The 14,413-nt window shown below is 44.7% G+C and overlaps 1 protein-coding gene across 1 annotated transcript in view; it reads right to left on the minus strand.

Moving 5' to 3' along the window:
• The window catches only part of SLC35A1 (solute carrier family 35 member A1), a 52,811-nt gene that overhangs the window by 13,926 nt on the left and 24,472 nt on the right, over positions 1-14,413 (minus strand). The window contains exon 5 of the mRNA XM_077289752.1: positions 12,312-12,378. Coding sequence (XP_077145867.1) covers positions 12,312-12,378 — 67 coding nt within the window. The remainder of the gene's footprint in view (positions 1-12,311; positions 12,379-14,413) is intronic.

A 14,413-nucleotide genomic window follows, 5' to 3' on the forward strand; every position in this document is an offset into this window, starting at 1 on the left:
AAACTCATATCAAAGATTAATATTTTTGGAAGTTGTAGTGGTTTTTTTTTAGATTTGGCTATCTTAGGAGGATATCTGTTTGTGCAGGTACCGTAATTATTACTGTGGAACATTATTAGGCAACTTAATAAAAACCAAATATATCCCCATCTCACTTGTTTATTTTCACCAGGTAAACCAATATAACTGCACAAAATTTAGAAATAAACATTTCTGACATGCAAAAACAAAACCCCAAAAAATTTGTGACCATATTTCTTTGTGATAACACTCAACAGCCTTCCATCCATAGATTCTGTCAGTTGCTTGATCTGTTTACGATCAACATTGCGTGCAGCAGCCACCACAGCCTCCCAGACACTGATCCGAGAGGTGGACTGTTTTCCCTCCCTGTAGATCTCACATTTTATGAGGGACCACAGGTTCTCTATGGGGTTCAGATCAGGTGAAAAAGGGGGTTATGTCATTATTTTTTCTTCTTTGAGACATTTACTGGCCAGCCATGCTGTGGAGTAGTTGGAGGCATGTGATGGAGCATTGTCCTGCATGAAAATCATGTTTTTATTGAACGATAACGGCTTCTTCCTGTACCACTGCTTGAACAAGTTGTCTTCCAGAAACGGGCAGTAGGTCTGGGAGTTGAGCTTCACTCCATCCTCAACCCAAAAAGGTCCCACAAGTTCATCTTTGATGATACCAGCCCATACCAGTACCCCACCTCCACCTTGCTGGCGTCGGAGTGGAGCTCTCTGCCCTTTACTGATCCAGCCTTTGGCCTGTCCATCTGGCCCATCAAGAGTCACTCATTTCATCAGTCCATAAAACCTTTGAAAATTCAGTCTTAAGATATTTCTTGGCCCAGTCTTGACTTTTTATCTTATGTTTCTTGTTCAAAGGTGGTCATTTTTCAGCCTTCCTTACCTTGGCCATGTCCTAAGTATCGCACACCTTGTGATTTTTGTTACTCCAGTAACGTTGCAGCTCTGACATATGGCAAAACTGGTGGCAAATGGCATCTTGGCAGCTTCACGCTTGATTTTTCTCAATTCATGGGCAGTTATTTTGCGCCTTTTTTGCCCAACGCGCTTCTTACGACCCTGTTGGCTATTTGCCATGAAACACTTGATTGTTCGGTGATCACGCTTTAAAAGTTTGGCAATTTCAAGACTGCTGCATCCCCCTGCAAGACATCTCACAGTTTTGGACTTTGCACAGCCCGTCAAATCTCTCTTCTGACCCATTATGCAAAAGGAAAGGAAGATGCCTAATAATTAAGCACACCTTATATAGGGTTTTGATGTCATTAGACAACACCCCTCCTCATTACAGAGATGCACATCACCTGATTTACTTAATTGGTAGCTGAACAGCTTGGAGTAGGACAACATGTATAAAAAGAATCATGTGATCAAAATACAACTTGCCTAATAATTCTGCACACAGTGTAAATGCTGCTGTTTGACAGCGTTATTTAACATGTTAAAAGCCGCGGGTAGATTATGATTCTACCCGCGACTGTTAGGGGCACATGTCAGCTGATCAAATCAGCTGTCATGTTACGGAAAAGGTGCGGGCTCATTGCTGGAGCCAGCACCAAACAGGGGGAGGCGTCCAATGACGGACTATGTCCGTCATGGGACGTTAAGGGGTTAAAAAAGCACTACCATAGAAGTTTGTATCCTCCTAATATAGTGCAGTCATATTATATAGCACTGTGCACAATTGCTCATGTTGCCTTTCTACCCAGCTATTTCTTCTCTTTTGCCTGCATTTATCATTCCCCTCTTCAACTCCTGACCCAGCTGCTCCCTCCTCCCCACTGCCAGAGACCTTTGCAGTGACTCATGACTCCTACAAGGAAAAATGATAATTACTTACGGGTAATTTGATTTTCCAGATCCATGACAGCACCGGTACATGAGAGATGGTCCCACCCCCAAGAACAGGAAACCTGCATAGGAGATAAAAGATGGGGGCGGCACCTCTCTCCTCAGTTTGTTTTACAGAGAATGTAAGGTAACCGCTACGTTAGTTTTAGGCATATACACATTATTTTAAACTCTAAAGATTATTTATCTATTGTTATTTTAAGTGGTTATTACCCCATCTTTTTTTTTTTTTTTTTTGTGAATCACACAACCATCACCAAGATAGGGCGGGAACTAGAGCGGTGCTGTCATGGATCTGGAAAATCAAATTAACCGTAAGTAATTATCATTTTTTCCCTTCCCCATGACAGCACCGGTACATGAGAGGAAGAAATAGAAAGAACCTCTAGGGTGGGACAACGGCAGATAGTACTTTTCTACCAAAGGCAAGATCTGATAGCCCCAGATTTAATCTATAATGGCGGAAGAACGTAGAGGGTGAAGACCATACTGCTGCATTACAGATTTGCTCTATCGACGCATTTGCCCTCTCTGCCCAAGATGTGGAAATAGCCCTAGTAGAGTGGGCCGTAACACCAGGTGGAGGGACCTGCCCCACAGAGGAATAGGAAAGTGATATAGCCATACGGAGCCACCGTGCAATGGTTGATTTTGTGGCCTTTTTTCCCCTGTTTGCCCCCTGAAAGGAGACAAAAAGGGCTGAAGACTGTCGCCATGGTTTTGTCACTTCTATATATTGAAGTAGGCAACGTCTGACGTCCAAGCAATGGAAGGTTTCTTCTCCCTGGGATTTTGGATTGGCACAAAATGAGGGCAAGACTATCTCCTGGTCCCTGTGGAATTTCGAGTTGACCTTTGGTAAGAAGGCCGGATCAGATTTTATAATTACCCTACCCTCCAGAAATGTAGTATAAGGAGGGTCTATAGATATAGCCTGAAGCTCACTAATGCGTCTGGCTGAGGTAAGGGCAATTAGGAGAACCGTTTTTAAGTTAGCGCTTTTTCCGATATGGAGGAAAGAGGCTCAAAGGGAGAGGAGGTCAAGGCATTTAACACTAAATTTAAATCCCAGGGAGCGACCTTTGGACGAGGTTTGAATGGTCTGGCTGTAAAGGAGGCCCGAATGAACTTACACACCCAGGGGTGATCAGCCAATTTTTGGTCAAACAAGGCGCTAAGCGCCTAGACTTGCACTTTTAGAGTGCTGGTAGATAATCCCCTCTCCAGACCCTTTTGGAGAAACTCTAGGATCTCTGATATAGGGACTTTCTGAACGGTATCTGTAATCCCTCGGCCTGAGAATTCTAAAAATTTTCCCCATACCTTTTGGTATTTATCAGTTGTGACTTTCTACTGGACAGTAGAGTAGTAACTAATGGATCCGAGAACCCCTTTGCTAGCAGAAGTCCCCTCAAGTTCCAAGCAGTGAGGTGTAGGCTGTGAACCTGAGGATGTGTCACCGGACCCTGGTGCAGAAGGTTTGGAACCTCTGGAAGTATCCATGGGTCCGAGACGGACATACGTCTGCACCAAGTGAACCAAGCTCTCTTTGGCCAGAAGGCTGCAATAAGATTATGCGTGATTTCTCTTCTCGGATCTTCTTCAGGACTGTAGGGATTAATGGGATTGGGGAAACGCATAGGCTAGTTGGAATTTCCATTGGTGCAGTAACGCATCTACCCCTTCCGGGTTCTCTTTCGGGTTTAGAGAGTAGAATCTTTCTACTTTTCGATTCTGTCTTGTGGAAAAAAGATCCACTTGAGGAAGCCCCCAGATGGCACAGATTTCTCCAAATATCCTTTGATTTAGCGACCACTCGCCCTGGTGCAGGACGTGACGACTCAGAAAATCTGCGACAAAGTTGTCCGACCCCTTTAAGTGTGTACTTGTAAGAGACAACAGGTGGTTTTCGGCCCAAAGAAATAGTCTTCTTGCTTCTTCCATTAGGGGACTTGATCTGGTTCCTCCCTGTCGATTTATATACGACACCGTTGTGCTGTTGTCGGACAACACTACCGGATGTTTTCCTTTGAGATCCTCTTCCGTTTGAAGAATTGCTTGCCTTACCGCTGTTAATGCCTTCAGGTTTGAGGAGGCTAATTGCATCTGTGGATCCCATAGACCCTGTAGGATCCGATCTGATAGGTGTGCTCCCCAACCTAACGGGCTCACATCCGTGGTCAGTACCACCGTATTCTGGATTGACCACGGGACCCCTTTTTTTAGATTTCCGGAATCTAGCCACCAGCTTAGAGAGTCCCGAACATGTTGTGACAATACGATTTTTCGATTTAGGTTGTAGGGTGTTTTTGTTTGTTCTGACAGGATCTGCCACTGTAGGTCCCTTGAATGAAGTTGCGCCCATTGGACTGCTGGGATTGTTGCAGTTAGCATACCTAGGAGGGACATGGCTTCCCTCACTGAGACATATTGGGCCCCCTGTATTTGTGTTACTCGTTGTCTTATGGCCTCGACTTTTCTGTCTGGAAGGATACAGACTTGTCTGATCGAATTTAATTGAATCCCCAGGAACTCCTGTATCTGGACCGGAATCAATCTTGATTTTTTTAAGTTTATTATCCACCCTAGTTTGGTTAGCAGCTCTCGTACTGTCGTAACTGATTTTATGCAATCTTCTTGATTGTCTGCTATCAGGAGGAAATCGTCTAAATAGGGCACTAGTAGAATGTTTTCTCTCCTTATGAAAGATGCTACTTCCGAAATTATTTTTGTAAAGATACGAGGAGCCACAGACACCCCGAAGGGGAGACATTGGTATTGTAGATGGGTGTAGACCTGCCCCAACTGCACAACCAACCTCAGGAATTGTTGATGCTCTCTGCTGATTGGCACATGATAATAGGCATCGGTAAGGTCTATCACTGCCATGTAACATCCTGGATACAGCAGTTTTACCGCCGTTCTCAGAGTCTCCATTTTGAATTTTTCCACTCGGATGAATTTGTTTAATTCTTTTAGGTTGAAAATTGTTCTTAAAGACCCATCCGGTTTTGGAGTGAGGAAAAGGGTGCTGTAAAATCCCCTCCCTATTTCCTGTGGAGGTACTCTTACCAGGACTTTTTTGTCTAAAAGAAGACGAACTTCTTTTTCGAGAACTAACTGGTTCTTTTTGGCCACACGAGTAACTTTTATTCGGTGAGGAGGCAGGGAGATGAAATTTAACCGTAGGCCGTCTGATAACAAGTTGATTATCCATTGAGACGGCTGTAAGGTTACCCACTGATGGACAAAAAACCGTAACCTTCCTCCCACCTGGAATATGGCGTCATTGTTTGGGATCTGGTTTTGGAGGTTTATTGAAAAGAAACCCTCTTTCTCTTTTCTCACCCCAGGGTTTCCCCCGTGTGGTTCTATCCGTTGGGCGGCCCCGGCCTCTACTCGATCCTCGAAAGGACAGACGATTGTCATACCAACGTCGTTTAAAGAAGGGAGGCGGAGGGAAGTGCTTTTTCTTGTCCGCCGCTTTTTCTAAAATTTCATCTAAAGCCCTGCCGAATAAATATTGCCCCTCACAGGGTACAGCACAGAGCTTCACTTTTGATTGAAAATCAGCATTCCAGTTTTTTAACCATAACGCCCTTCTTCCTGAATTAGAGAGGGCACTAGCCCGGGCAGCAAACCGAACAGAATCAATGGCAGCGTCCGCCAGGAATCCTGCTGCATTTTGAAGTTGAGGGATGACTTCTAGAAGTCTGTCTCTTGGACACTTGTTTTTTATTTGGTCGCTTAGTTCCTCTAGCCATTTAACCATGGCACGGGCAGTGCAAGTAGCCGCTACTCCAGGCTTGAACACCCAAGTTGAGGCTTCCCAGGCTGATTTTAGAAAGGCATCCGCCTTTTTATCTAGGGGGTCTTTTAGGGCCCCCATATCCTCGAAGGGAAGTGCTATACCCCTGGAGGTACTTGCGATAGCTGCGTCCAACTTAGGCGCCTTTTCCCATTTCTCGCAAATTTCCTCACTAAAGGGATATTTACGTTTTAAGGCCTGGGGAACGGAAATCCTTTTATTCGTTTTTTTCCATTCTTTTTTGATAAGATTTAATATGTTATCGTGGAATGGGAAAACTTTCCGTTTTATCTTCTAAATTACTAAACATAGAGTCCTGAATAGTTTGTTTCTCTTTTGGCGTCTCAACCCCCAGGGTGGACCTGACCAGTTTTAGCAACTTCCCCATGTCTTCTGATAACATATATGGCCGGCCACACTTCATCTGAAGAGTCCAGGTCCGAACCCTCCTCGGGCGGAAGCTCCCCCAGTTCACCCTCGGATTCTACATCAGATATTTGGGCAGGCGCAGAGGGCGGGTTTACGGAGCTCTGCAATCCATGATGTTTTAACTGCTCCTTTACAGTGCTGTGCACTTCGTTTCTCACAATATCCTTTATACTCTGAAGCAATGATGATGACTCTTCAGATACAGTTTTTTCTATGCATGAGCGGCACATACGCTTCTCATATGCTTTGGGAAGGCTTCTATCACAGAGCGCACACACTTTATGCTTCTGCTTAGAGGTAACTTTCTTTCCCTATACATACATAAAACACAGTGTTACTGACATGTTTTTTGCCTTACAAAGGCACTCACCCACCGGACCATTAGTACCACGACAGGCTGTGGGTTTTCTGCTGGGATCACCGATTCCATCGGATCTGCCATCTTGCAGGAGATCGTTACCGGTGCCTGCTTGCCGCCTTGTGGATTAAATATGGCCAGGCAGGAAGCGGTGTGTGCGCCCCTGAACTTCCTCCCCCCCCCGGGGAGTGTCAGCACACCGTTCCTTCAGCTTTCAGCGCCACTTCCGGTTCCAAACCGGAAGTACCTCCATTCACTCGGCGCCAGCGTCGTGATGGGCACGCTTTCACTTTCTCCCCCAGCCCAGCCTCCGGCCAGGAGCGGACGCTGGGGAGTCCGCAGTGGGGAAGGACGCATCTGCAGCCAGGTATGAAGGCGACGTGCGCACGCCGCCGCCGCTGCTCCCACCGCGGACCTCGGTCAGAGACCGGCTTAACAAGGGAGACCTCTCCCCATGCAGCACCGCAGGTTCCCCGCAAGAACAGGAAACCAAACTGAGGAGAGAGGTGCCGCCCCCATCTTTTATCTCCTATGCAGGTTTCCTGTTCTTGGGGGCGGGACCATCTCTCGTACCGGTGCTGTCATGGGGAAGGGAAAAATGGACATCATGTTTCTACATAGAGCTTAGGATTCAGATAGTCAGTTTTTAAATCATGTGATGTCATATACCTATTGGAAAAGAAGAATTATTTGGGTAGAAGAGCAAAATGAGCAATTGTAAGTACACAGCTGTCATGTGCCTGACTAAGAAATTAATTGAGAATGACATTTGATGGAAGTGCTTCTTTAACCCCTTCATGACCCAGCCTATTTTGGCCTTAATGACCTTGCCATTTTTTGCAATTCTGACCAGTGTCCCTTTATGAGGTAATAACTCAGGAACGCTTCAACGGATCCTTGCGGTTCTGAGATTGTTTTTTCGTGACATATTGGGCTTCATGTTAGTGGTAAATTTAGGTCGATAATTTCTGAGTTTATTTGTGAAAAAAACGGAAATTTAGCGAAAAATTAGAAAATTTTGCAATTTTCACATTTTGAATTTTTATTCTGTTAAACCAGAGAGTTATGTGACACAAAATAGTTAATAAATAACATTTCCCACATGTCTACTTTACATCAGCACAATTTTGGAAACAAATTTTTTTTTTTGATAGGAAGTTATAAGGGTTAAAATTTGACCAGTGATTTCTCATTTTTACAACAAAATTTACAAAACCATTTTTTTTTTAGGGACCACCTCACATTTGAAGTCAGTTTGAGGGTTCTATATGGCTGAAAATACCCAAAAGTGACACCATTCTAAAAACTGCACCCCTCAAGGTGCTCAAAACCACATTCAAGAAGTTTATTAACCCTTCAGGTGTTTCACAGCAGCAGAAGCAACATGGAGGGGAAAAATTAACATTTAACTTTTTAGTCACAAAAATGATCTTTTCACAACAATTTTTTTATTTTCCCAAGGGTAAAAGGAGAAACTGGACCACGAATGTTGTTGTCCAATTTGTCCTGAGTACGCTGATACCTCATATGTGGGGGTAATCCCCTGTTTGGGCGCACGGCAGGGCTCGGAAGGGAAGGAGCACCATTTGACTTTTTGAATGAAAAATTGGCTCCAATCTTTAGCGGACACCATGTCGCGTTTGGAGAGCCCCCGTGTGCCTAAACATTGGAGCTCCCCCACAAGTGACCCCATTTTGGAAACGAGACCCCCCAAGGAACTTATCTAGAAGCATAGTGAGCACTTAAAACCCCCAGGTGCTTCACAAATTAATCCGTAAAAATGAAAAAGTACTTTTTTTTCCACACAAAATTTCTTTTAGCCTCAATTTTTTCATTTTCACATGGGCAACAGGATAAAATGGATCCTAAAATTTGTTGGGCAATTTCTCCTGAGTACGCCGATACCTCATATGTGGGGGTAAACCACTGTTTGGGTGCACGGCAAGGCTCGGAAGGGAAGGCGCGCCGTTTGACTTTTTGAATGGAAAATTAGCTCCAATCGTTAGTGGACACCATGTCGCGTTTGGAGAGCCCCTGTGTGCCTAAACATTGGAGCTCCCCTACAAGTGACCCCATTTTGGAAACTAGACCCCCCAAGGAACTAATCTAGATGCATAGTGAGCACTTAAAACCCCAAGGTGCTTCACAGAAGTTTATAACGCAGAGCCATGAAAATAAAAAAATATTTTTCTTTCCTCAAAAATGATTTTTAGCCCGGAGTTTTTTATTTTCCCAAGGATAATAGGAGAAATTGGACCCCAAATGTTGTTGTCCAGTTTGTCCTGAGTACGATGATACCCCATATGTGGGGGTAAACCACTGTTTGGGCACACGGCAGGGCTCGGAAGGGAAGGCACGCCATTTGGCTTTTTGAATGGAAAATTAGCTTCAATCATTAGTCGACACCATGTCGCGTTTGGAGAGCCCCTGTGTGCCTAAACATTGGAGCTCCCGCACAAGTGACCCCATTTTGGAAACTAGACCTCCCAAGGAACTAATCTAGATGTGTGGTGAGCACTTTGAACCCCCAAGTGCTTCACAGAAGTTTATAACGTAGAGCCGTGAAATTAAAAAATAATTGTTCTTTCCTCAAAATTATGTTTTAGCAAGTAATTTTTTATTTTTGCAAGGATAACAGGAGAAATTGGACCCCAATAGTTGTTGCCCAGTTTGTCCTGAGTACGCTGGTATCCCATATGTGGGGGTAAACCACTGTTTGGGCGCACGTCGGGGCTTGGAAGGGAGGGCGCACCATTTGACTTTTTGAACGCAAGATTGGCTGGAATCAATGGTGGCGCCATGTTGCGTTTGGAGACCCCTGATGTGCCTAAACAGTGGAAACCCCTCAATTCTAACTTCAACACTAACCCCAACACACCCCTAACCCTAATCCCAACTGTAGCCACAACCCTAACCCCAACACACCCCTAACCACAACCCTAACCCCAACACACCCGTACCCCTAAATCCAACCCTAACCCTAATCCTAACCCTACCCACAACTGTAACCCCAACACAACCCTAACCCTATCCTTAACCCTAACCACAGGCCTAATCTTAACCCTATTTCCAACCCTAGCCCTAATTCCAACCCTAAGGGTACCGTCTCACATAACGATTTACCAACGATCACGACCAGCGATACGACCTGGCCGTGATCGTTGGAAAGTCGTTGTGTGGTCGCTGGGGAGCTGTCACACAGACCGCTCTCCAGCGACCAACGATGCCAAGGTCCCGGGTAACCAGGGTAAACATCGGGTTACTAAGTGCAGGGCCGCGCTTAGTAACCCGATGTTTACCGTGGTTACCAGCGTAAAAGTAAAAAAAAAAAAAACGTACATACTCACATTTCGGTGTCCTTCAGGTCCCTTGCCGTCTGCTTCCCGCTCTGACTGAGTGCCGCCATACAGTGAGAGCAGAGCGCAGCGGTGACGTCACTGCTGTGCTGTGCTCTCACTTTCCGGCCGGCAGACAGTCAGAGCGGGAAGCAGACGGCAAGGGACCTGAAGGACACCGAAATGTGAGTATGTACGTTTTTTTTTTTTTTTTTTACTTTTACGCTGGTAACCACGGTAAACATCGGGTTACTAAGCGCGGCCCTGCGCTTAGTAACCCGATGTTTACCCTGGTTACAAGCGAACGCATCGCTGGATCGCTGTCACAACAATCCAGCGATGACAGCGGGAGATCCAGCGACGAAAGAAAGTTCCAAACGATCTGCTACGACGTACGATTCTCAGCAGGGTCCCTGATCGCTGCTGCGTGTCAGACACCGCGATATCGTATGGATATCGCTGGAACGTCATGGATCGTACCGTCGTAGCGATCAAAGTGCCACTGTGAGACGGTACCCTAACTCTAATTCCAACCCTAACCCTAAGGCTATGTGCCCACTTTGCGGATTCGTGTGAGATTTTTCCGCACCATTTTTGAAAAATCCGCAGGTAAAAGGCACTGCGTTTTACCTACGGATTTACAGCGGATTTCCAGTGTTTTTTTGTGCGGATTTCACCTGCGGATTCCTATTGAGGAACAGGTGTAAAACGCTGCGGAATCCGCACAAAATTGACATGCTGCGGAAAATACAACACAGCGTTTCCGCACAGTATTTTCCGCACCATGGGCACAGCGGATTTGGTTTTCCATAGGTGTACATGGTACTGAAAACCTGATGGAAAACTGCTACGAATTCGCAGCGGCCAATCCGCTGCGGATCCGCGGCCAATCCGCTGCGGATCCGCGGCCAATCCGCTGCGGATCCGCGGCAATCCGCTGTGGATTCGCAGCCAAATCCGCACTGTGTGCACATGCCCTAACCTTACCCCTAACCCTACCCCTAATTCTAACCCTAATTCAAACCCTAATTCAAACCCTTATTCTAACCCTAATTCTAACCCTAATTCTAACCCTAACCCTAGTAGAAAAAAAAATAAAAAATATTTTATTTATTTTTATTATTGTCCCTATGGGGGTGATAAAGGGGGGTCATTTACTATTTTTTTTATTTTGATCACTGTGATAAGCTATATCACAGTGATCAAAATACATCTGAAACGAATCTGCCAGCCGGCAGATTCGGCGGGCGCAGTGCGCATGCGCCCGCCATTTTGGAAGATGGCGGCGCCCTTGCAGAAGCCGGATGGACACCGGGAGGCCCGGTAAGTATTAAGGGGGGGTGATCGGATCACGGGGGGGGGGGACCGGAGCACAGGGAGGGGGGACCGGAGCACGGGGGGGAGCGGACAGGAGGACGGAGGAGCGGACAGGACGACTTAGGGGGGCGGACCACGTAACGGAGCACTGGGGGGGCGATCGGTGGGGTGGGGGGGGGGGGGGGACAGATTAGGTTTTCCAGCCATGGCCGATGATATTGCAGCATCGGCCATGGCTGGATTGTAATATTTCACCGTTTTTTGGGGTGAAATATTACAAATCGCTCTGATTGGCAGTTTCACTTTCAACAACCAATCAGAGCGATCGTAGCCACGAGGGGGTGAAGCCACCCCCCCTGGGCTGAAGCACCACTCCCCCTGTTCCTGGAGATCGGGTAAAATTGGAGTTAACCCTTTCACCCGATCTGCAGGAGCGCGATCCCTCCATGACGCATACGCTGCGTCACAGGTCGGATTGGCACCGACATTCAGGACGCAGCGTATGCGTCAAAGGTCGGGAAGGGGTTAAGTACCTACATTTTCTATGCATATTCTATATGGCAGTAACATAGTTTACATTTCTTATATACTATGTTCACTTATACCTTGGTTCAAAGAGAAGGTTCCAAGATTCAGCATCAGTAGATAACAATTTTAGAATAATCATTGAGTTTAGCATCTACCTCAGTGTATGTTCATTAAAAAGATTAGGCTAAGCATTTATAAGACACAGGCATTATTACAAGTTTCGAACCATTGAACTCTGGTTCTTGGACACTTCAAAGGTTCGAAATGTGTAGTAACTCCCATGGCTTATACACCTTTTCATAGTCTTCTTATGGAAGATACACTAATGAAAATGTTTAACAACTTTGGAATAAATGTACATTTTATCTATCCATGTGCCTCTACTATCTCGGAGCCTTCTGTGTGGGATTGACTCTCCCATGTACTCCTGTGCACGCTTGATGAGCTACATATTAGTCACTTGGCTCACACTTTTTGATATCAGTCATACTCCTCATCACGTCTTACCATTGTGGAATACACAGAAAAATCATAGCTGTCACATTCATAGCCCCCATTTCCCTGACTAGATCAGTAACTCTCCACCACAATGGACATAGCTTTTCTTCTGCAACAATGGTAATAAAATGATCTCAAAATGTATATACCGGCAAATCCAGAGCACAGCACGGCAACTGCCACAGCGCCAAATCCCAGCCAATGGTTCTGTTCAATCTGCAAAGTGACAAATGGAAGATTCACTATACGAGTAGTGTCCCTTTAATGAGCAAGCAATCATTTGCAGGAACAGGATTATGTATTTCACTGTAAAAGGTGCTCTCCATTATTGATGATCAGTATACGTCTTGTTTAGTATGACGGCACCTCCAGCGTCAGCTGAACAAGCAGGAACTATTGCACACACAGAATGACAACTGGTGCTCCTAATGTTGCTCTTTCCCCAGTGACTTCTGTACCCATCCTTCTGCGGTCACAGTTATATGATCCCATCTGTCAGCAGAACAACTGTAAACCTGCGATTTCTGCACTTCAGTCCGTCAGCTCCACTTAATTCCATGTGTCACACCAAGTGTCAGATTACTAAACACGCTTTTCGGGTCTGATGGATGGCTTGTTCAGCACTGAAGCTACACCAGTATCCTATACAGCATTGTACTGCCCCACTTTTCACGTGGTTGACATTTTTAGGCTGGTGGCACTTCAGCAGGTCAATGCAATCAGTATTATCATTTTACGTACAAATTAGGTTATACCGTGCCAGAGACTTATATTCTTATAATCTCAGGCATTCACTAGTTATTCTATTTGTCTAATAAAAAAAAAATAAATAAAAAAAAAAAAAAAAAAAAAAAATTGTCCATGAACTTTGAATACGTTGTCCAAGAAGAGAGAAAAAAAAAAATTCAGGTTGGCAGCCTTGGGCACACTACTACCATGGAGTATAGTGGGGTGACTCTTTCCTGACTTCCCAGTCATAACTGTGTCCATTTAACTGGTTAATGACCTATGGAGTACATTTTCTTCATTGGCCACTAAGGCAAGTATGAAGTACAGTAACTCAGGAGCTGCACTTCATATGCCGCATAAACTTCTAACTATAATTTAACCGCTGATATGCTGGCAATCTTTGCTGTGTGTGCACTGACCCCATCGGTCCCCACCTCGTGATCCCAGGGAACAAATTGTGCATGGGGCACTCTCCATGGCAGATCAACAATTTCACTATATAATGAAGCCGATTAAACGAACACAGGTGAAAGTCCCCTAAGGGGACTAAAAAAAAAAAAAAAGTATCAATTTAAACTAACCTTTTTTTCCTCCTTCAGAAGATCAAGAAAATTAAAAAATAAATCATACATTGTATCGTGGTGTTTGAAAAAGTACAATCAAAATATACAATTAAAAAATGTAAAGAGATAATAAAACCAATCAAAGCATATACACTGCAAAAATGCCATCAATAAAGATGTCCGCTCCATCAACACAAAAATAAACAGTTACAGATCTCAAAATGGCTTTTTTTTTTTTTTTTTTTAAGTTTCACACTTTCTCTTCACAAAAAATTAAAAAAGGGACAAAACATGGTAGTGTTGTATTCATACTGACTTGTGGAATCGTATTGCCAGGTCATTTTTACTGCAGAAGAAACTCATTAAAAGCAAAGCAGCCAAAAAACGGTTGAAAACTGCAGTTTCGTGTTTTTCATAATTTCACTACACAGTTTTATTTACAGTTTTCCAGTAAATTTTATAGTAGAATGAATGGGGCAAGTAAAAAATTACAACTCATCCTACAAAAAAAACCCCTCTCTTATGGCTATGTCAACAGGAAAGAAAAAAAAAGTTAAAGGGAACCTGTCACCCCCCCCCTTCCCTCAGGCGTTTGTAACTAAAAGAGCCACTTTGTGCAGCACAAATGCTGCATTCTGACAATGTGGCTCTTTTAGTTCTGGTCCCTGCAAAAGCTGCAATAATCGCTTTTATAATGTGCCCCCTCATACCTCGAATTAGACCTGGGGGCAGGTCTTTCCCCCCTGACACAGACGCACCACAGCCGTCACTCACTAAAAGAGCCACTTTGACAGAATGCAGCACTAGAGGCTCTTTTAGTTACAAACGCCTGGGGGAGTAACAGGTTCCCTTTTAAAGGGGTTTTCCCACAAATAAAAGTAGATTTTAATCAATAGATCTTGGAATAATAATAAGCTCCACAATTGGATGTGTTAAAAAACGTTCCTGTGCATTAGTGC

Source organism: Ranitomeya variabilis, chromosome 2, assembly GCF_051348905.1.
Source record: "Ranitomeya variabilis isolate aRanVar5 chromosome 2, aRanVar5.hap1, whole genome shotgun sequence".
In the NCBI taxonomy this organism is placed as follows: domain Eukaryota; kingdom Metazoa; phylum Chordata; class Amphibia; order Anura; family Dendrobatidae; genus Ranitomeya; species Ranitomeya variabilis.